General features: G+C 35.6%; 3 protein-coding genes across 7 annotated transcripts; 2 read left to right on the top strand and 1 right to left on the bottom strand.

The window, feature by feature from the left end:
- Nucleotides 1-73: 73 nt before the first annotated feature.
- On the bottom strand, nt 74-9977 carry Fat-spondin (extracellular matrix protein f-spondin). 4 transcript variants are annotated; one of them, XM_072900383.1, is made up of 12 exons: nt 9854-9977; nt 4600-4790; nt 4296-4477; nt 3998-4189; nt 3410-3696; nt 2743-3146; nt 2367-2538; nt 1906-2155; nt 1580-1763; nt 1241-1404; nt 985-1167; nt 74-736 (listed from the first exon to the last, which is right to left on the bottom strand). In XM_072900383.1, the coding sequence occupies exons 2-12, from the start codon at nt 4778-4780 to the stop codon at nt 650-652; spliced, it is 2286 nt and encodes a 761-aa protein (XP_072756484.1). In that variant the 5' UTR covers nt 4781-4790; nt 9854-9977; the 3' UTR covers nt 74-649. The 4 variants fall into 4 exon arrangements, with proteins under 4 accessions (XP_072756484.1, XP_072756487.1, XP_072756485.1 ...); XM_072900386.1 differs by lacking the exon at nt 9854-9977 and adding an exon at nt 9624-9815; XM_072900384.1 differs by lacking the exon at nt 9854-9977 and adding an exon at nt 7002-7132.
- A 565-nt stretch (nt 9978-10542) lies between these two features.
- Nucleotides 10543-17925, top strand: LOC140670030 (uncharacterized protein KIAA0930 homolog). Of its 2 annotated transcripts, XM_072900387.1 has the most exons (9): nt 10543-11098; nt 12378-12697; nt 12916-13179; nt 13251-13350; nt 13801-14103; nt 15152-15361; nt 15745-16368; nt 17352-17501; nt 17773-17925. In XM_072900387.1, exons 1-9 carry the CDS (start codon nt 10975-10977, stop codon nt 17811-17813), a joined length of 2136 nt encoding a protein of 711 aa, XP_072756488.1. In that variant the 5' UTR covers nt 10543-10974; the 3' UTR covers nt 17814-17925. The 2 variants fall into 2 exon arrangements, with proteins under 2 accessions (XP_072756488.1, XP_072756489.1); XM_072900388.1 differs by lacking the exons at nt 15152-15361; nt 15745-16368.
- Nucleotides 17926-18042: 117 nt separating this feature from the next.
- Nucleotides 18043-20979, top strand: LOC140670032 (uncharacterized). The gene is made up of 4 exons (XM_072900389.1): nt 18043-18529; nt 19469-19733; nt 19953-20150; nt 20355-20979. Exons 1-4 carry the CDS (start codon nt 18424-18426, stop codon nt 20446-20448), a joined length of 663 nt encoding a protein of 220 aa, XP_072756490.1. The 5' UTR covers nt 18043-18423; the 3' UTR covers nt 20449-20979.
- Nucleotides 20980-21759: the final 780 nt, after the last annotated feature.

Here is a 21759-nt window from a genome sequence, read left to right as displayed (position 1 = left end):
AGAATCGATTGAAATTCGATGGGAATTAGCAGAGAACAACACCGACACAAAATGACCATTAATAAAAATATCATTTATTCTGATAATTCGTTTATTTTACACCCAACATTTTGTAGCGAATATAAAACATAAACATAATGCTTAATTATGCGATTAATTTAAAAACAGGCAATAAAGGACGCTGGCAGTAAAGAGGACCGTAACGCAGTAATGTATCATCAATATTCTATAAAAGCGTTGATTAATATTAATCTTAGATATTCTATATAGATCAGTAGTATAATATTGTTGAAAACGATATTTCAGTCTCGATATACGCGAATAATCGTAAAGATTTAATGATTTTAATAATATTCAACATTTTTACAAATTATATTTTTTTCCTTTGTACTAAAAAAGTGCCACGAAAATGGAAAAATACATAAAATAATCAAATTGCAAACAGAGCACGATCTATTCATGCATTCGCATTATATACGGCTTAGGTCACGCGTTCTAAGTTATAAAAATTTTTTACAGAAATTTATCTCTTTTTATAAGTATAATTAAAATTATTTTTTTCTGACAAATTATTTATCTATATAAATTCTGAAAATATTTGCTATATGCTAAATTAAATGCCATCGAGGGTATAAAGTTTCTTCCCAACTCATATTTCTTCACAGGGTGCGAGCTCACAGCGATAACGACGATGTAATTTTTTTGGGCAAGGACGACCACCATTTGCAGCTTCTCGCTAATTACAAAGAGGACATTATCAAAACAGAAAAAAAAGTTTAATATTATGTCATCAAAATTTTGTAATAATATTAATATTACTAATATTACTTTATATTAATCTTGATTATATTTACTTAATTACATTTACTTTTGAAATAATGATAATTTTTTTATATAAAGTAATATCAAGTAATATTATTTTATTCGCAGTAATTACATTAGTTTATGTATTAATAATTGCAACTTCAAGATTCATTAGCTCACCTCGATGACACGATAACTCGTTGCGCGACCGACGCCACAACTGACACTACAAGGTGACCAATTTGACCAACGTGACACCACGCAATCTACGGGGAGAGCGGGGGGCGGATTAAGCGATTCGCTAGGTACTTGATCTTGATGTACGGTCTCGTTAAAGGACTGACCGGTAAGAGCAGCTCGTACCTATAGAGGGACAAGAATTTTAAACGACGTCTCAGTCTTGCGCTTATATTCGAGAGATTTATGCGCCGCTTACTATGCCACACGTGTTGCCGCACTCGTCTGCAGTTAGGAAATTATTTCGATTACCGCGACATCCGCCGTACGCGAAGGGCACGCACATCAATTTCTGCGGATTGAAGGCCCACCTCTGGAAGTAGCCTCTGCACGGGCCGGAATCTGCGTCTTCCATGCACACGACTGAAGAGATATGTAACATATATATTTCAAAATTTAATAATTATTTTGAAAAATATATTTCTTCCACATATCTCAAGATTAACATTTAATTTTAATATTATAAAAAAAAAAGACTTTTTCTTTGTTCTTCCTTTCTCTGATAATGAGATTAAAATATTAAAATTTTTATTCTTACCCTTTGCCGTTGCCATGTCAAATGTACAATCAGATTGAACGAGACACGGTCGTTGCTGAAGCAATTCCACACGCGAGGAGCATTCCGTCTGCAGAGATGGATCGACCAGAAGCAATCTGCTCCTCAATTTCACACCCTTGCCACAGGAAGCGCTACACGGCGACCAGTCGGACCAGTCCGTCACCTTAAATCATCCGTCATTAATCCGTTATTGTTATTAAATTATCATACGGCAAAAATTTATCTCGTCTGCGTGAGATAAATTTTTGCCGTATGATAATTTAATAACAATAAAGTGACATGTGCAGATGAGTTGAGCCGCGTACTCTGCAGGTAGGATCGATCTGCTCTTCCGTTCCCGTCGGACAAGGCGGTTCCATGCACTTGTCCTTCTCGATAAGTGACACGTGCGGGCACCGTTTACGGCCCCGGCGATCGCGGAATCTCCTCGTGCGCATTTTCAACCCTATTCCGCACGTGCTCGAACATTCGGACCATTCGCCCCACTCGGTGGTCTCGCAAAGTGGATCGCTGCTCCGCGACGTAATCACGTCGTCGTCGCTTTCCTCCTCGCCCCTGAAAAATAATGGAATAAAAAAAATAAATAACATAGAAAACATTATAAAATAACACGCCGACTTCTCTGATCTCGCACATTTACGTGAGAATGAAATTTATTCAGCAAACGCACCATCGATATCCGTAAGATGACCGCTTAATTTTTACAAAGAGACCACTTTTTTAATCTTTACCTAAAGATAGGTGATTATATTACGAATATACTTACGAGCACTCTGCAATAGACGCGACGCACATCTCCTTTGAGACCAGTTGTCTGTTACAATTAAACATAGCAGCTTTTTCCGGCATTCTATACGACCTCGTGCGCATCCTTAGACCCTTTCCACAGGTCACTGAACACGAGGACCACGGCGAGTATTCCGTCGTTTGACACTCGGCTTAAAAATCAGAGTAGGATTAAAGCTAAATCGTATCCTTCAAACTTTAAGAGTAGATTCAATAACTTCATTAATGACTGACGACATTATTAAAACATCACGTACAATAATTCTCTAAGAAAAAATTAATTAATTAAATCTCAGAGCGCTTTTGAAAAAGATTAATTTTATTAAAGACGTTTATATAAGATGTAACATGCATACGTCTTATTGTATCCTCGGTGTTCTCGGCCACTTCTAATTCGCTCACTTGCTGCTGCAAAAGTTCCTCGCTACATCCGCGCGGGATGATCTTTTCTCGATTTAAATACAATCGAGCCAACGGATGCATCGGTCTACCAGACGGATCGTAGAACGGAGATCGCGGGTCTTCCGGATAAAGCGTTGTTATGGGCTTCATCTTCTCACGCGGTTTTGTCTCGGAATTTGGCGACATATAACTGATGCCATTGTCGGTGCCGGCGTCCCAAGGATAAAGATCAATTATCATGCTTTTCGCCCATGAGCAGTCCTTTTGACAAAGATTCAGTTGGCTCACTCCTACAACCCAATCGGGAGACGGACCAAGCATAGAGGCCACTGAGAGAAGATGATGTCTTCGATCCACCCTGAAAAATTGTCGAAAAATCAAATAAAATTCAATGAAAGGATCCATTAATTATTATTGATTACAAGATGCCTTAAAATTTTGGAAAATTTTTTAAATTACTTTTTCCTCAGTAAAGATATTCAAAAATTATCTCTTTCAAAACTCAGATATTTGAATTAATGTCTTAATTCTGATTATTAAAAAGTCTTACATTATCGTGATATTCAACATCAAGAAAATTTGAAGGTTTCGAAATATATATTTTACAAGTCATATAGTTACCTAAAGCTTGTCGTCGTATTGCTATTGACATTAGGATACCAAAGACCAGCGGCCTTAATAAGTGTCCTGAGATGTCTAGATTTATCTCTTAATTCTGCCTCGACGCCTGTCGCAGAGCCCCACTCGGCCAGTTGTCGAAAACCGTCGGTTGCGATGTGATCTCTACCCCAGAAGGAGAAATTTGGCTCGTGAGATGCGCCGATTAAATCGCTGAAATGGGTCAACCAGGCGGTAAAAGGGAAGTCTTTCGGGTGCGTTCTGTTCGACCAGATGCCCTCCATAGTTAACTGAAAAAGCGTGATTCGACGAGATACTTGGACTGATTGCGGCCACACGTTTTTACTGTCGTTGTAATTTTCGCGAACCGTGCAAACTTATAAATTATAAAAAAAAGTATTATTTACAAAAATTTATTTTTAAAAATGTGAATTATTAATATCAGTATTTAAATTTTTCAAAGGATTTTATTATTGGAAATCTTTTTAATTCTGTAAAATCCAGTGAATTCAAAATATTTATTATCCAGTAAATTAATATTAAATAATACAATACTTTTTGTTGAACTTTTCAAAAGATTTTATATCTCACCGAATACTTGGCTTCATCGCAGGCACAACATCTAGTCTCGTTTAAACTTTCAACTTTCGTGCCTGTCGACTCGCATACGACCTTAGTAAGGGCACCATCCTCAGCGTACCATCGAATGTTATTCTCTAAAACCATCGCGGTAAAGATAACGCATCCAGAACCGGCCTGCGGTGCCCGCCACATCACCTGAATCTATCGAGAACAAAATTTTACCGCTGATTTCTAGCCTGTAAGTTCTTCAAATTACACGTAAAAATAAAGTAAATTGATGATTTAAACCAAAAAAAAAGACTAGTACCTCTGATTTTGGAAAATCGTTCGTTTCGGAGATCGTGTTGACGCAATCCTCGTCAAAGGTGGTTAAGGAATCCGGAAACAGCTGGAAATAACCGACGTGTGCCAAAGAAGTCGGCGAGTATTGAGAGTGCACCGTGAGCGTGAAACGTATAAATTGTTGCAGCCTCTCATGCGTTTGCGATCCTGAAATTGTTTATTTTCGTAACAACAGCATTTCAGGATCAAAATAGATCTTCGCGACATTGTGTATTTTTTTTGCGTTTCCAATTTACTAGTCTTTCAAATAATCTTTAACGAAATCAAACCTTGCAGACTAATTGTATGGATTGCATTGGGAATGTATTCGTTTGTCTGCCCGCTGATAAGAATCCTGTAACCACCGTCGCCTTGTGTTCTATTTGCGGAAGTTTGTCCCACTGTCGGTCGCATCGGACATCCGGCGCGAGTCACGGCGACGAGACACGTCGTAAATAATAAAAACAACATTGTGAGGAATCTAAAACACAATATATTTAAATCATAACGTTTATATTTATATTCTCAGTCTTTAATATAGGATTTATAATTTAATATAGCATTAATGATTAGCATTATAAAGCTCTAATTTATTATAATCATTATCAGATAGTTATATAAAGTAAAACATTGTAATAATTTAAAATTTCTAATACGAAAATCACATCCTGCCGACTTGTCCTTGAATTTACGCCTTGCATGCTCGGCCAAGAAAATTGCTGTAATTGACGATGCCGCGAAATCGAGTGAATCTCTCCAGCTGATCTCTCAAGTGTCATTATTGTTAGAATTTGTTGGTAGAAAACGAACGCGCACGTCGTTAAATCTAAACACAAATTCCGCTGATCTCTTTGAACCTCTATTGTTAGGCTCGATAAATTGCCGCAGAAATACCTTGTGCTACATAAGGCCACAAAGTGACGATGAATAATCGCGAGTGGATTGCGAATTATGAATCGCAATTTCGTAATTACGAGCGGAGAACGGAGATTGTAATACGAATGAATCTCGCGATCCGACAATGTTCTTGGATTACGAGTAAATGGCAGGAGAAGCAGAATTGGAAGAGATTTAAATTTTTCTCGAATAAAAGTATAATTAAAATTTTTTATACCTGCAAATAAAATTGACATTCTCATATTTGATAAAAACTGTGACGATTTTATCTGATAAGTTAAACTGTTATTTTTTTTTTTTTTTTTTTTTTCGTTGATTTAATTTCTTACGATAATTTTGAAATTAAGATCGCGCGAATCTAATGACATAATAGAATAGCTATTGCATAAATTATTCGTCGCTTAACAATACTCAATTTTTGCAACGACATTAAAAAAGATTTTTTTTTTGGTACCTCGCAGAAATGAGATCGTGAGAATGTTAATTTTATTATATCTCCCGCGAGATTTTCCCATAAGTCACAATTTCCGCGAAACAAAAGAGAGGATAATCATAATTACGTTTCGATATTTTTAAAATCGAGTAAAACGCTCCGCAAACTTTTCGCGTTTCCTTTTCACTCGTCTAACGACCGCATGACGTGACTATCTTTAAGCATAAATCCGTGAAATCTTATAATAATCAATGGGATCGTGTGCAAGAGATTAAGCTGTACTTGAGATTATGATTCGTTTCAAGATGCACAACCGTTTACAACCTGTCATTACTATAATTAATATGCATCTTCGTCGTGCTAGACAAAACTTTCACAGCAGAAACATTATCAAGAGAAAGATATGGCTGCCACAAAGTTATATACAATCTATTGATTGTTAAAAAGTATATGAAGGTAAATATGAAAAAAGTTTCTAAAAGAGAATATAATAAATATAAAAGATAATTCTATAGAAAAGTTATAAAATACACAAAGTGATTAAGATAGAAATTAATCATGAAAAAAGTTTAATTAACCGTGAAGGAAAGAAAAATTCGCGGTTGATAAACGTGTTATAATAAAAAAAAAAAAAGAAAAACATATAGATATGCAAATCTTGGCCCAATCAGTTGAGATCTTAAATATATACAGACACGTGCAGAGACGGAACGTCGCCTGCCGTACGTCCGTGTTCGAGATGTCATTATTTGCATCCGATGCGGTCGAATAGCTGGGAACTGGGTCGAGACTGTTGTCAATCCGCTCCAACCGGCTTTCGAGATCGACGTTCACGGTGGCACGTTAGATAGGTGTAGGTTTCTAGAACGCTAGTCGGCGAGGCAGAAATGAGACGAGGGGACAGAGACGGAAATTGCAGAATGCGAAAGACGCATCTCGTGCTCTGGCACGTGGCGTAAATTTATCACGCTCCGATAGCGGAGGCAGTCCACCCTATCGTGAAATGCGATATACAGGATGTGTGGGAGAAAAGTATGAAGTTTGTTTCTCTGAAATGGTTGGAGATAATAAACGAGATAATAAAAAGAGATCACAGAGAAAAGTTGTCGCGCGTATCGAGCGATTAACGTGTAATTTCTGCGATAAAATCAATCGTTACCGCATAAGATCGTTACCGATCTTTTTTTTTTTTGTTTTTTACCCAACGATATAAAAATAGACAAGCAAATCATTCGTTGATGACAAACGTGTTTTCCCGAGGATTTAATATTCGTCACACTCGATATTTGTCGCCCACGATTTCGTTTTTATTTTTTTTTCTTTTACACGCACCTCGTAATCAATGTGGTAATCGATATTCACCTTTCACGGTTTCACTCTGCGAACGTTTGTATGTCGAATTAATTAATCGTAAATTTCGCGTCGATCGGCCCGAAAATTATCGAGCCGAGTCGGCGGTGCTGCTTCGCGTGTACACACGCGTGAAAACTGATGCATACACGACGGACAGTCGAACTCGTACCCTCAATCGTACCCCTCTACCCACAATTGCGCGCGTGGGTGAGTTTACGCGTGTCACGATGCGTTCCGTAATTAGCGGAATAATTAAATGTTAACAGCTCGATTATTAAACACAACAAACCATGATATATTATACATAGCCCGATCGCATTCCATATTTAGTAAACTAATAATAAAAAAATGTCAAACTATCTATGAAAAATATGTCTATTAATTAACTAATATATATATTTTTGTTTTTTCTATAACATATTTTATATTAAAATAATAATATTTTATATTATTATTTTATATGTATATAGTAGTTTTAAAGCATATGATGAGATTTTCTAAATTATTATTTACGTAGATAATGATATGGGAAACGCATTCATTTTATTCGTATTTTTTATTTAGCAAGTGTTATAAACACGTGTAATAAAATAATCCTTACTTTCATTTCTTGTAATATTACTAGCGTACAGAGATTTTCTCTGAGTTAATATACAGATAAAATGGTTTGCAATGAAAACTTTGTACTCTATCATATTTTATCTTAGCAAAGCATATCCATAAAAAATGCATACGGTAAATTAAATCATACTTATCTTTTCTTAGTAACAATTTTATTACGTACTTTATCTCTAACAAATAATGTCTATTATAAATGTGAATATATTTATTCGTATTTTTATTTTCTGTAATATCGCTAACAGATGAGATCTTCTCGATTATTATGTACAGATTTCTGCAACAAGAGAGAGAAAGAAAGAGGGAAAGAGAGACATTTGTTATCTTCATTCGATCATTTCATCTGTTTAACAAGTTATATTATCATAAATCTGCATATTTAATCAAAAGAAATTTTTATTTCTATTTCTTCAATATTAACACGATGGAACTTTATAATACAGCAACTGCTCAACAAAATATATCTATTATAAACATATGTAATTATAATTGTATATATACAATTTGTATCTTTAATTTTTGCTGCATTTTTTTAAAACATTTAGAGAAATTCTACAATATATTTTGTCTTTTGCAAATTAATTGTTTTAAATATATTTAATTGGTCCTCTCTCTCTCTCTCTTTTTCTCTTGTGTTTTATTGTTATAGTTTTGTTGTGATTACTAACGTAATGCTATTTGTATGAATATTGCTCGACTTAACTACATCTTATTATTAGGAATATTTATGTGGACACACAAGTCATTGTTCCACGACGTCTCTATTCGCTATCCGTATAATCATCTTGGTCATTTTTCAAATTTAACGAGCTATAATAAATGAATGTAATAATATGATCTCGCATAGCTCTCCTTATGGTCCATTAATACATTTTGTTGAAATTATTTTTGTGACTAAAATGGATTTAATTGATTTATTGTTTAAATACCTGTACTTTTGCATGATAATCGTATATTAAAACAGTTTAATTTAATAAGCCGATTAAGTTAATTGATTTATCTATATAAAGCTTAAAAGTTTTAACTTGCGAAACGTCCGAGAATTATTTTCAACACGATGCGAGTTCGTGGAAATTCGGATTCGTTAATTAACTATAAATGTGGCTCGCTGACGTTGCGTTTATTATTTAATTCATACTATTTCTCGGTGGGCGACAATCGATATTGCCCTGCGGTTATTTTATTATTACCGTCCCGTGTAATTTCCTTTTATTCCCTTAAACCTTGAACAATAAACTTCGTTGTCAATTAAGCTCATCGCTACCGCAATATGCATACTTTACCATGCTGCTATTTCCGGTCCGCCTCCGCTTGTTTGTTTTCACACAAAGCGCGTTTGTTCACTTTATGGTTAATACATACGAGAAACACAGACGAATGATAAATTCTAGACTTTACATTCTGCCGGCGAAGGAGAAACCGGAAACTCGCGCGAATTATCGAATGGACCCTCTACCGGATGTAATTCAATAGAATGACAGAATATCGCTGAGCACAGCTTCTTTTACGCCGTTAGTCCTTTCACAGAACTCTATCTAATTTGTTTATGTTTGATTGCTTAAGAGCCGCAACGCGAAACGTGCGATCGGGTAGCTCTCGTCGAATCGAACCATTAATTAAGAGAATTTCCGTTGAACTTGATTTCATTTGACATTTCCTTGGATCTTAAATCTTCTTTAAATTAATCAATTAGACGGTAACTTCCGCAGAGAAAATTAATGCTATTTGTAAGAAAAAAAATTATAAAATTTATAATAAATAGACATTTTAACTGCAATATTGAATAACACATTGTTATTCAATTTCAATACTAAACATTAATGCAATATAAATTTTAATAATTTCATACTAACAATAATATTTTATTTGCATATAAAGTATATAAGCAAGTTGGTCGAATGTGTATTAAAGAGATATTAGAGAGATTGCGTTTGAAAATTTGCAATTTAAATTTTATAATGTTAACCGTAGCGAAATTGTAATATGTGTGTAATAAATTTCCATAATTATTACCAATATTATTAATCGCAATACACAGTTAATTATGACGCGATCAGCCCACGGCGTACAAGAGTCTCATTTGAATTCAATGCACGAGAAAGATCAACATGTTCGCGCAAACGTACGGCATGTTAATTACGCAATTGAGCTTCAATAATGGACCGATTAGTCACAGACTCGCTTACGCGACGCATTCTCGAAGCGTTAAACGTGCCGCTCGTGAAGATCGCGTAAGTACTCACCGCTCGGCGGATTCGAAATGTCTGTAAATCTTCTCTCTAGTCGAATCGATGGACAACGAGGACGGTGATCGACATATTATACGCGTTGCATACTCGGTCTGGAGTTGACTGGTAATATTCCGGAGATTTTATCGAGAGTCACGAGGTCAATTTTAGGTCACTCGGTATCGTTTCAGGCTATGACGCTTTCAAGATAACGCGGACACGTTCACGATAAACGTCCATAACAAAGTTTAAAGACACGCGAATTTTCAATCATATATAATTTCCTGCCGTTTTTCACGGTTGGACTTAGTAATCGTCAATGCCGAAGAGAAATTTCAACTTTTCTCAAAGCAACTCTTGTCCCAGATGACTGGTCAATCTTTATTTTATTCTCTTTAGGCTTATTCGCTTTTTACTTTTTCTAAACCGTGTTTGATAAACACAAATATGATTGTGTATATCGCTAGAAGGTAAATAAAATGAGACAAGGAGTATATTTGTAAAAGAAAAAAATTATATTTATTTGTCGCGTGTTTTATTATTGTCACTATCTTCGATCGGGCACTTTTTGAGAGAAAGTTCGGCCAAACTTGTAGCCAACATTGTCGCCAAGTTCCTGTAACAAATGTCATTCGAATATCGCGCCTTGACAACGATGACATATACAAGCCGAGAGAAACACGCATGCGTTACATTATCGACAAACGCACTCGGCACGGTCAGTCGCGGCCGAGCCGCGCCGCGCGAGGAGCTCCGATTTGACGTTTCTCTCCTCGTCGACTTGTCAAACAACCAATTCGCCTGCGAAGCGTCGCACAGCTGCGATTTTCTCCGATCGTTGTGACTTTCAATTTGAAAATGGGAATGTCGACGTGAAATTTCTTGCCCGTCATTGGCCGCCGTCTGTCCGTCATCTCGTAGCCGCGTCATCGGAGCGTCATCGGAGCGTCATCGGTTCTCCAAGCGCGCCGGTCCCTCGAGAGGCACCATCGGCCGCTCGTCGCGTACGCCGCTCCTGGTTTGACGGGGCCAAGGACGCTCCGTTAAACACAGCGACGTAGGTGGAAGACGGCACAGACGGCTATCAAATCGACAGCAACAGGACGGTCCAGGAAGGAAGGCCACGTAGTTCGGCCATGGCAAGCCTCGCGAGCAGCTCGTCGTCGGCGGGCCTAACGAGGGCTCCGACCATGCTGGAGCAGCTACTCGAGGAAATCAATTTCCAGAGAACAAAGGAGCTTAGGCAGATGCTTAAGGATGGTTCGTATACAACCGGAGCGGTACGGCCGGCGTTGTTAGTCGTTTTCGTTTAGGGGGTGAACGGTGTATGTGTGCACGCGTCGTTGAAATAGGGGTGAGAATGTGCGCAGGGCGATTCGGGGTGTGCTCCGAACGAATTATGTAAAGGATGTTTCGCTTTCGATAGAGTTAACTGACCGCCGAAAAATAGGACCGTCCTGCCTAAGCTTGAGGGATGTATTTTGTGGAAACTAAATTATTTTGTTTTTTTTTTTTTTTTTTTTTTTTTTTTTTCTGTTAAGGCCTTTTATTATACTTTAAGAATTTTATATGAAAATTTTTCATTTGTTACATTATTCATTTAAGTTTTATAGATTTTAGCATTTTCACATGGATACAAGAAGATGGATTTAAATGCTTTTATTACGACCATTTATTAAATGTCCTTGGCCTTCAAAATTCTTTGTACGATATATGTAAATAAAGAGACGGGAAACTAGTACTTTTACGGAAAATGAATAAAACTTTTGTAATATCGAGAATTGTTCAACACTATACATTCTTCAATTCTCTGAATGCTTCAATAACGAAACCGCCAATCAATCACTTTGTGTTATGGACAGATATTAATAATCATTTTCATTAAGAGCTTCATCAGAAGAAATACTTATAATATGTATGCATTATAATGAAATTTATAATTATATAACATCAGGAACAATGTCATTTGTTCATTTTCATTTTATTAGATAATAAATAATAATACGTTATTAATAAATCTTTATTTATTCTCTCTGTTATTATTTTTTGTTTTGCAGTATTTTACTTTTTATTGTATTTTTGCGCAGCACTCATTACTTATACTTATTAATTATGAAACATTATTATAATGTTACACTTGTATAATTTTTTTAAACCTTGTATTTATATAGATAAATAGAATCATCGCGATTTACTTGTGCACTTAACTATTATTTGTCAAAACATTAATTAACAATTATTATAAACGTATTTCTTAGAATTAAAGTTCAACAAAAAAGTATTAAAGATACTTCTAAGTTAAAAATATATTTTAGTAAGACCTTTTCATCAATAGCCGCGGTTTAATATAAGTATCGATTACTTGGTATTTCTCGCCTCATTATATCATGTCTCCCTCTTCTTTTTCGCACATAACGTCGAATCGATTGAAGGTGAATTTGATATTAGCCGGTCTTCTTGAAAACTCAACCTCACATCCTTCATGCTGAGTTTTGACATTCGATTCAGGTCTCTAGGCAAATTTTTTCGTCTTTGCCAGATTCCGGATTCGTCGTATTACAAGGCACAACTTACTGGACGGACCTGTTCGTCCGGCACTTCCTGTTTCAAGCGGAGCACGCTATCGACGGCGATGATCTGCTCTTCTTCGTTCGCAAAAAACATGTAAAGACCTCGTCGAGATATCTGCCCAAATTCGAGACCGAGGTCGACGTATTTCGTAAGGACAGCAAGAAACTGCCGATCGGCGATCCCGACATCGATTGGGAAGAAACCGTGTACCTGAATCTCGTCGTACATCAGTTCGACTACACACTCACCTTGGCTATCTGTACTAGAACAAGTCCCAAGGAATTGCAAGTGAGAATCGGCTCAGCGACGATACACAGAACAAAAATATACAGAGTAGTTCAGATGACTTATATTTCCTTTCAACATTTTAGTCAATTTTTTCTCTTCAAGAATTTGATGTAATGTCACATATTTTGTATACTTTTAAAATTTTTTTAAACATTTATTTTACACACTACGCAATCAATAACTAGAATTTTGTGCTAACGTAACGCGATTTTTTTCAGGTACTACGAAGGCATTCTCAGAAAGTGTACGCCAGTCCAAGCCGACGGCGTATGGACGCCAAGGGCGACCTCGAGGAAATGACATACCCGCACATATGCTTCATGGTGGACAATTTTGACGAAGTTTTCTGTGATATTTTAGTCAGGGACGGGGAGATGGTGTGCGTGGAGCTAGTCGCTTCCGACCGAGAGGGTGCCATCCAAGGTGTCATTTTTCTCGGCTCCATCAGATACGACGCTTTAAAAAAAGTTTACGACGCGCGGGTGAGTCGCTGATAATGTCACAAATATCGTTATCAGATTTTGTGTAATATATTGGCTGTTTTCATTTTTAGTCGAGTCTGAGCACCAAAATGGCACAGCGAATGACGTTCGGCCTTTTCTCCGGTGCGGCCTCGCAAAGAATAGAATTCGTGCGAATGAAGGGACCACGTGGTACGAGAATTTTATTACTTTTTCAATTTATATTATTTTAACAAATTAATTTCTGCTATTTAAATAATTTTCACTTATGTGTTTCTTGTTTTCTTCTCTTTTTATTTATAATTGAAATTTAATAATTTTTGTACTGAGAAATAAAAAAAATATATTGCATGTAGTAAACCAAGAATGATGAATATAACTGCAATCTTGTAATTTTACCAAAAGTCTTTTCATTAGAAAAATCTCTAGAAGTTAAAAATAATTAAGATAATACGAATACGAATCAATAAACGTAGGTGTCAGTGCAAAGGTGTGCTTCACCTTTATTATTCAATGTGATGTAGTTGCGAAAGATAGAAATAGAATTTCTATATTAGTATATAACAAGATATAAAGTTGTAACAGGAAAAAACCTTAGAATAAAATGCACTTTAATTCATATATGAACGTCATTGTTTTTAGGCAAGGGACATGCAGAGATGGCCGTTACAAAACCGAAGGGTTCCGGCGCGGAAACGCCGACGTCGGAGCCGGGTTATTGCGCGACCGATTTATGGGACGCCGACTGGGACGACGCCGAGGAACTCTTCATGTATCGCCATCAACGAAGACTGTCCGATCCCAGCGCGAATCTCAACAACTTCGTGCGCGGCGGCTGGAGAACGAAGCCGGAGACGGTGGCCACGAAGGCGAGGTCGGAGAACGAGGGTCTCGATTCCATGGCGAACGGTCTCAACGAGATCGAAGCCGGTGACGTTCGAGACGGTAATTATCCGAGACGCGGCGTACACATAAAGTCGAAAAAAAATATTTAAAAAAAAAACAGATCTTCTCTTCCGCTATACTTACTAGATTTTTAATTTTACACTTTTAGAGACCGCGGCATTCATATCCCGCATTCAGCAGTTTAATTGTAGATTTTTTTTTTAATAAATAAAGAATATGATTTGGTTTTTTTTTTTTTTTTTTTTTTTTATTACATAAACCGATTGTAAATCTTAAATGACATGTATTTATGACGTGACACAATGCGGGATATGAACGCGGGACTTAGCATCTTTCTCTTCTCAATGTATTTCGTTCGCATTCACTCTCGATCTGTGCATGCGCCTGCGTTGTATCTGTGTGATGCACAATTGTGTTGATGTTATCGGGCGTGTATAGACGCCTCCCGGCAATATCTTTCTTCTTAATGCTGGCAACTTTGTATAGAATTGAGCCTGATCGATTTAAACACTGTTCGAAGGTATAAATCATAATTGCATTAGCGCGAAATAGAGAAAACGAACGCATGCATACATACATTAAAAAGAATTCTCTACGAATTCACGTCCCACATTCACGTTTTCTATATTTATTTTCTCATTTGAAATGTATGCACAATTCAGTGCGCCAAAACGAGATTTTGTTATCTAAATATACACGATATTAATTTATACTAGATTATTTAGAACGGCATCGAATTTTTCTGAACGTCTCTCTAGAATAGTCGACGTTCCGAAAAAAAAAAAAAAAGGAAATTTAAAAAAATATTAGTACAGCACAGTGTTATGTAAAACTGAACGACGTGTGAGAAATAGAAATACACCGAGAAAAGAACAGATTCTCTCTACTTTCACCAACACCTCCAACCATCACCACTTACCACCACCACTACCACCACTACTACTACTACCAGCACACACTAATCTCCGATTTGATCGATCGAAGTCGCGCGTAATGAGAAAGATGACAGAGAAAACTAAAACGAACGAAAGAGTTTCTTGTTATCTCTAATAATTGACACGTGCCATGCCGGCTCTTTCCTTTGTAGCCGATGTACAGGATAGCAGCTGGGGCGGCCGGGACTCACCGGGAAATCGCAGGAGTCCCTGCGCGCCTCGACGACGAAGATCGTCTCATCTGCCGCCGATCCGGCGACAACAACACCCCGTCCACAACAAGCAACGACAACAAAACGCTCGGGAACGATCCGGGAATGAGAACTCGCCGATACGCAAGGAGATCTATCGCGAGACACACGGTGAGTGTGCTCGTTCGCGCTAAAAACGATCGGTCTCTCCTGTCTCTGCTCTGACCGACGCTCTCGCTTCTTGTTGTGACTAGTAGAAACTCTGTAGCTCCTTTCCGAAGTGCCATCGTGTTCCGTGTTCTTGAGATAAGCTTTGACAAAAATATAATGCTAATTCCAGTGAAACATTATTCAAATGTTTCAATTTATTTCTTTTCCTTTTTATGTTTGAAATGTAAAAAGCTGAAATAGCTGCCTCTTATGTCGGCACAATTGTCAAGTAAAGTCGATTTAACACGAGGGAGAACACGCGAAAAGAGACAGGGAGCACGATTGTTTGTGATCGCGATACGGGTACAATCGCCGTCTAAATGACGACGTGGTTCTCGCGGCAGGTTTCCACCACAATCACCAGCACAACAATCATCATCAGCAAAACCACCACCATCAGCACCAACACATAGAAGTGGGCAGCGAGATCTTAGTGCCGGCCGGCCGGTGCCTGACGGACGACAACGTCCGGCAGAAGCTAGACTCGGGTGCGATATTGGTACACGGCAAGGAGGAACTGCCGCTGGGCTACGACGTGGCTACGACGGAGGACAATAACCGGAAACGACGGCCGTACAGCGCCGGTCACCTCTTCAATCATCATAACGGCCTGGAGAACGACGAGGAGGAGCATCGCCGACTGAGCGACGACGAGCTCCTGCGGGTGAGACGGATCGACGGACGGCGTCGTCTGCGAAGCGCCGGTTCCGATCACGAGGACTACGCCAACGGGCAGAACAACAAGAACAAGAATGACGAGATCAGGGACAAAAACGCCAACGCCCACCATCATTCCAACAACGACGTCGCGTCCACGCGCCGACAGAGCGCCACCCTGCCCCGAAGACGACGTCGAAGGGCGCTTTCAGGCAGCTTCGCGGGTAACCCCCTGCCTCCGCATCGTGTCACGCCCGACGGCACCGCGATCTACTACTGGTGCGAGCTCCCGCGCCGCCCCGGCTCACAGGGTAAATTCCTTCCTATCTCCTACCCTTTTCACCCCTTTTCTAAAAAAAAAAAAAAAAAAAAAAAAAAACTCTCTGCTCCCGACGAAAGCAATCCAGAGATTATCATCTTCATTGTACTAATCCGTTATTCGTGTAATGTAAACGTGTCCAAAGCATGACTGCGATTAATGACTGTGTTTATGGGATGGTGAAATGACAATGGCTGTGAGTCGCGCATGAGGGTGCGAGAGTGGTAGTGGTGGTGGTTAGGTTTCTCGAAGAGAAAGGATGACGATAGGAGATATACTTATTTTAGAAAACAACTTTCGATCAACTGTTTGTAATTCGTTTCTCGATCATGGATATTTCACCACCGTTAATAAGCATAGTCATCGAAAGTAGGTAGATACAATATTAAATCTAGATCGCTTTATATATTGAACACATGTGTCAATTCTATTTTTTAATAATATACAACGAGAGAATTTCACAGAATACATGAAACATTATTGCTTCTTTTTATAAAGTAAATATAAAACACTGTATATAATTGTAAATTTTCTCGTACTCTTAACATATTTGCGAATCTATTTCTGTGTAACTTACAAAATACTTGCGATACTTTGTGCGTGAAGGAAGTTTATTATTATACATTATTTTTTTGAGCATAAAAGCGAAAATTAAAAAAAAAAAAGATTTCCTTGTATTCCTTACTCTGTTTGCACTTACACACGCATCTCTATACGCAAATACACCCACACACGATTTGTATATCATATCGCATTTGAACTTGTTCATTCATTTCACTATGGCTCGTAACATTTTCATGAAAATTGTGGCATTTAATTCCACTTTATGCTTGTATCTTACTCTGTGTTTCATCGCTCGATTAAATATCCGTCCTCTGCGACTTCATCGTCCTGTCAATTGAACGATCATTACAGGATATTAAAGATGTATCACAATATATGGTATAATGATTAATGAAACTCTTTTTCTTTCAGAGTTGGACGACGGGGCATATAACCCTCTCTGGACGATGCGAGGGTTTACTCAAACCTTTCATTTCTGGAAAGAAACGAAAAGAGCGCAGTCTGTACCTCTGAATGCTTTTTTGACATACATTACATTACCATGGTGGAGCATAGCCAAAGGTAAAATCGAATTATAATAACACATTTTTATTATTTTACATTTAGAATGTCTGAAAATTTATCGGTCAAATTATGCCAATATATGTATGATATATTTTTTCTATGTATTGTTTTGCTATTTTTTTCTCTGTGTATTTCTATTCATAAATATTTATTATAAAACATATATTGGCATGATATGGTTGTTAAGTTTTTAGAGATACTCTTAATATATGCAAATATATCATGATACTTAAATTGCTCAATTTAATCGCGATAATTTCTGTTGCAGATATTTTGGATCACCGGGAAGGACCTATCTTAACGTTCTAGCCAACAATATAATATATTTTACGTCTAATTTCAACACTTTCCTTTTTTTACTTTGTACGTATGTCGTCATAAGATTGTGGCCCAAAGGAATAATATATAATGTATAGTTTAAGTAATAAATGAGATATATTATTTACACACACACACACGCAAATATCAAGATCTCTCTACACATGTTCATTATTATTTATGAATGGATATATAAACAAACAGAAATATTAAAATACGAACTACAGGTTTTTCAGATATAAAAGGTAGAATTTTAGATATCCTTTGCATTTTTTTAGAATTAAAGTTAATAATCAAAATTGACAATTTGAACCTCGATTTAAGATTATTAGACGCGTGCGTCTTTCACTGGTATATAAGTAATAAATCAAGTATTATCATTTTCACGGAATAATTGCAAACGCGAAATTCCGCACGACTTCCTTCTTAGACTTGATTAAACGTTTTGCGGCCAAGTTAAAAACCGCATTTTCGGCCGCGTTTTCCGGCCGCTATAAATAAACGAGGAAAAAATTTCATTACGCTCATATTTAATTTAACGACGTATCGTGTCACTACGAGCGATTCTAGTTTACTGTGATCCGTGTATCAAAAATTAATCATGAAATCTTTCGCGATAATTTGTGCCTTAACAATCACTTGGATTTACGCCATCGAGGCTATGTGGTATGAAAGTGATCTACGTGCTCACGAGGGAGAAGTAGTAGGTAATTAATTAATTTTCAAAAACTTTTCTCACAGATAAATCAACTAAAATTTATTCTTATACAAATTTTTGATGTACATCTGTTTTTATCCACGTCTTTTTATTCATTGCACTTTCTCTAAAAGACTGAACTTTAAATATAAAAGTAGTGTGAATACGAGACATACATATGTTTTTTTTTATACAATCAATATTGCATTTGCATAAATCCAACTTGAAGAATCTTGCCTGCCTCTTGTGATTCGTGCAGATTATTTTTTCGCACAACATACATAGAGATATGTATGCTATTACAATTTTGCGTAAAATCCAATGATAAATTAAAATATATTTTATTTACGTTTCTATTCTTACAAATATTTTGTAAATTAAAATAAACTAACTAAATTAAAGGCTCTCGATATTACTGAATAATTATTTTAATTTTATTATCTTGTAAATTCATCACTTTCTTATTAATTTTATGTCTTAAAATATTTTGAGTAAGAGCACTACACTATATACGAAATATGAATACTTTTACATATAAAATTATTTTCTTCAAGAACTATGCAACCAATTGAAGAAATGCTCTGAATTGTTTTTTTTTTCTTACGAAAAATTACTTTGTCGTTGATTATATATAACACAATTTATTGGAAATTCTGTATAAAATAAATAAGATTTCTCTGTACATTAGCAATAAATATACGGAATACTATTTTTTAATTGCCACTCATAGAGAAAAGAAATAGCTATTTAAAGAAAAAGTCAATACGCGAAATTTATCGTTAAACTATTATAAATATTAGCAGATCGATAATCGTTGACCTTATTTATTTCAATAACTTAACATAGATTAAACATTTATTAAACAGATAAGAACGACTTCTTACAATTGTCTCAAATGATCAAATACGGTAGTTTAACTTTATAAAAAATCCTATGAATTTGTTAATAGAATGCGCAGGAAGACGTATGCAACTGAATTATCAGATGAAAGAGGTGACATGTATACCGAGACGTACTTTAGTGAAATTAATACCACAACCAGGCTACACCTTCTATCCGAATTACGTTTCTGTGAAAAGATGCAGCGGATTTTGCCCCAAAAATAAGTCATGCATGCCGGTTCGAAAAGATATGAAAAAAATTATCGTAAGAATGGACGGCTATAACTCTAACCAATGTTATCATGTATTAGTCGAAGAGCACGACAAGTGCAAGTAAGTTCGCTTTTTATGTTGCCTATGTTGCCTTATGTTTTCTTTCTTTGAATATCACAAACATTCTGTATGATTTATACGATTATCTTTCCAATTATTTTATTCTGAAATAATAACTTCGGCCTAAAAGAACAGGGGCGTCTTTGATCAAAAAAGCACAAATCGCATGTTACTAAAATTAATTTTTCATACGTCCGTTATTAAGAAATATAATTTCAGATGTCAATGCAACGTAAAGCCGAATCATTGCAAATTTTACCAGGTATATTCGGAGGATAATTGCGCGTGTGAATGTAACAATAGAAGAAAATGCAACGAAGAGCGTCAGATGGTTTGGAGCGAAAAATTGTGCGAATGCATTTGCAACAAAGAAGAAATCTGTTCGACCGGACTCGAATGGGTTCCTTCTCTTTGCAGGTAAAAAAAGAAAACAAATTTAAAAAGTTGAGAATCTTTGTCATCGAATTCTTTATCTATGTTTCTTTTTATTTTTATGCTTCCTTTAGTAATTATCTATTACATTTAAGGAACGAGATATTTATAATACTGAAAAATTTTTCAATAACGTATTAATATTTTAATTAATATTAAAATAACATATATAAAACTTTGGCATTTCAGATGTGCCAAAATTATGGAAGAAGAACCTTACATTCATATCAGGAAACGAGAAACCGATAATTCAAGAGAATTTAAATCTATCTCAACATTTTAAAGCATTACAATTATTCAATAATAACTTAAAATAAAATATGCAATATATCAGTAGATATGGCTTCTTATATGAAACATTTTATATTTAAATTTATTGACCTACAATAAAGTCGTACATGAATTTCTTTTCTAAATGTATTTGAATCATGCGTTGCTATAAAATAGCGTTAAAAAATTTAGCAATTACATAACATTAAAAATTTATGCAACTGTTATAAACAAAGATTCCGAAGCAAAACCGATAATTTTCGTAACCGTTTTTTAATCGAACCGAAACTATAAATTGCACTAAAATTCTGTTAAATTTATAACATCGAAACCATAATTGGACTGTTAAGTCATTTTCGGGTTCAATCATTTCTTGCAATTTATTTCTACAAAATATTTTTATATTACAAATTTTTTATATTTTATCTTTTTTGAAGAAAAGCACGCAAAGTCGAATCTCAAAATTAACTATTATCTCTTTTTCACAATGCCAACTAATTTCTGTTCTACATACTATATTTATTTTGTATTATAAACAGCTCATTGCGAATTAAATAGGAAAATTTTGTTAAATATATAATTATAAAATATGTATGCTATAATATTTAAGATTAAAATGCATATTTTAACCAAATAAATTGAACAAAATAATCTATAATAAACACACATATACATATAATAAAAAGTATTTTTTTTAATAAATATTAAAATATTAAATTGTATTTAATAAATAATTTTTTTTTAAGAATAATGATAGAATGAGATAATAAAATTTATTCTTTTTTCTTCTTCTTTCTCTTTCTTTCTCTAATAGAAAAAGACAAACGTGTAATGTGTAAGAATAATTAAATAGTTATTATGATGAGAGAGAAAATATTTATTTAATATATGATAAATTTCTAAGAGCATAGAATTATATTCAATAAATATATTTATACGCAAATTTCTACATATTTTTCACTATCAATTTACATTTAGTTACGTTTAATAAACTTATGCGTGTGATAAATAATTATCATAGTTCAATAATTATATTAGTATACAGTTATACAGCAAGTTATAAGATTGCTTTGGTTAAAATATTTCATTTCGCATTATATTTCATAATCGCGTTTCACATACAACACGCTTTAAAGCACGTTAAATATATTGAATAATAATATCGATAATATCAATTTAATTAAGGAATTTTATGTATTTGAGAACTTGATGTACATATTTTAACGCGTCAATGTCAAATTTTATCACGTAATATAGTGAGTATTTGTTACTGTTTTGCAAGGAGAGAGAGCGAGAGAGAGAGAAAGAGAGAGAAAGCATACTC

This window comes from Anoplolepis gracilipes, chromosome 10, assembly GCF_047496725.1.
Source record: "Anoplolepis gracilipes chromosome 10, ASM4749672v1, whole genome shotgun sequence".
In the NCBI taxonomy this organism is placed as follows: domain Eukaryota; kingdom Metazoa; phylum Arthropoda; class Insecta; order Hymenoptera; family Formicidae; genus Anoplolepis; species Anoplolepis gracilipes.
The sequence above is the reverse complement of the archived record's forward strand: the minus strand, read 5'-3'. Positions and strand labels throughout refer to the sequence as shown.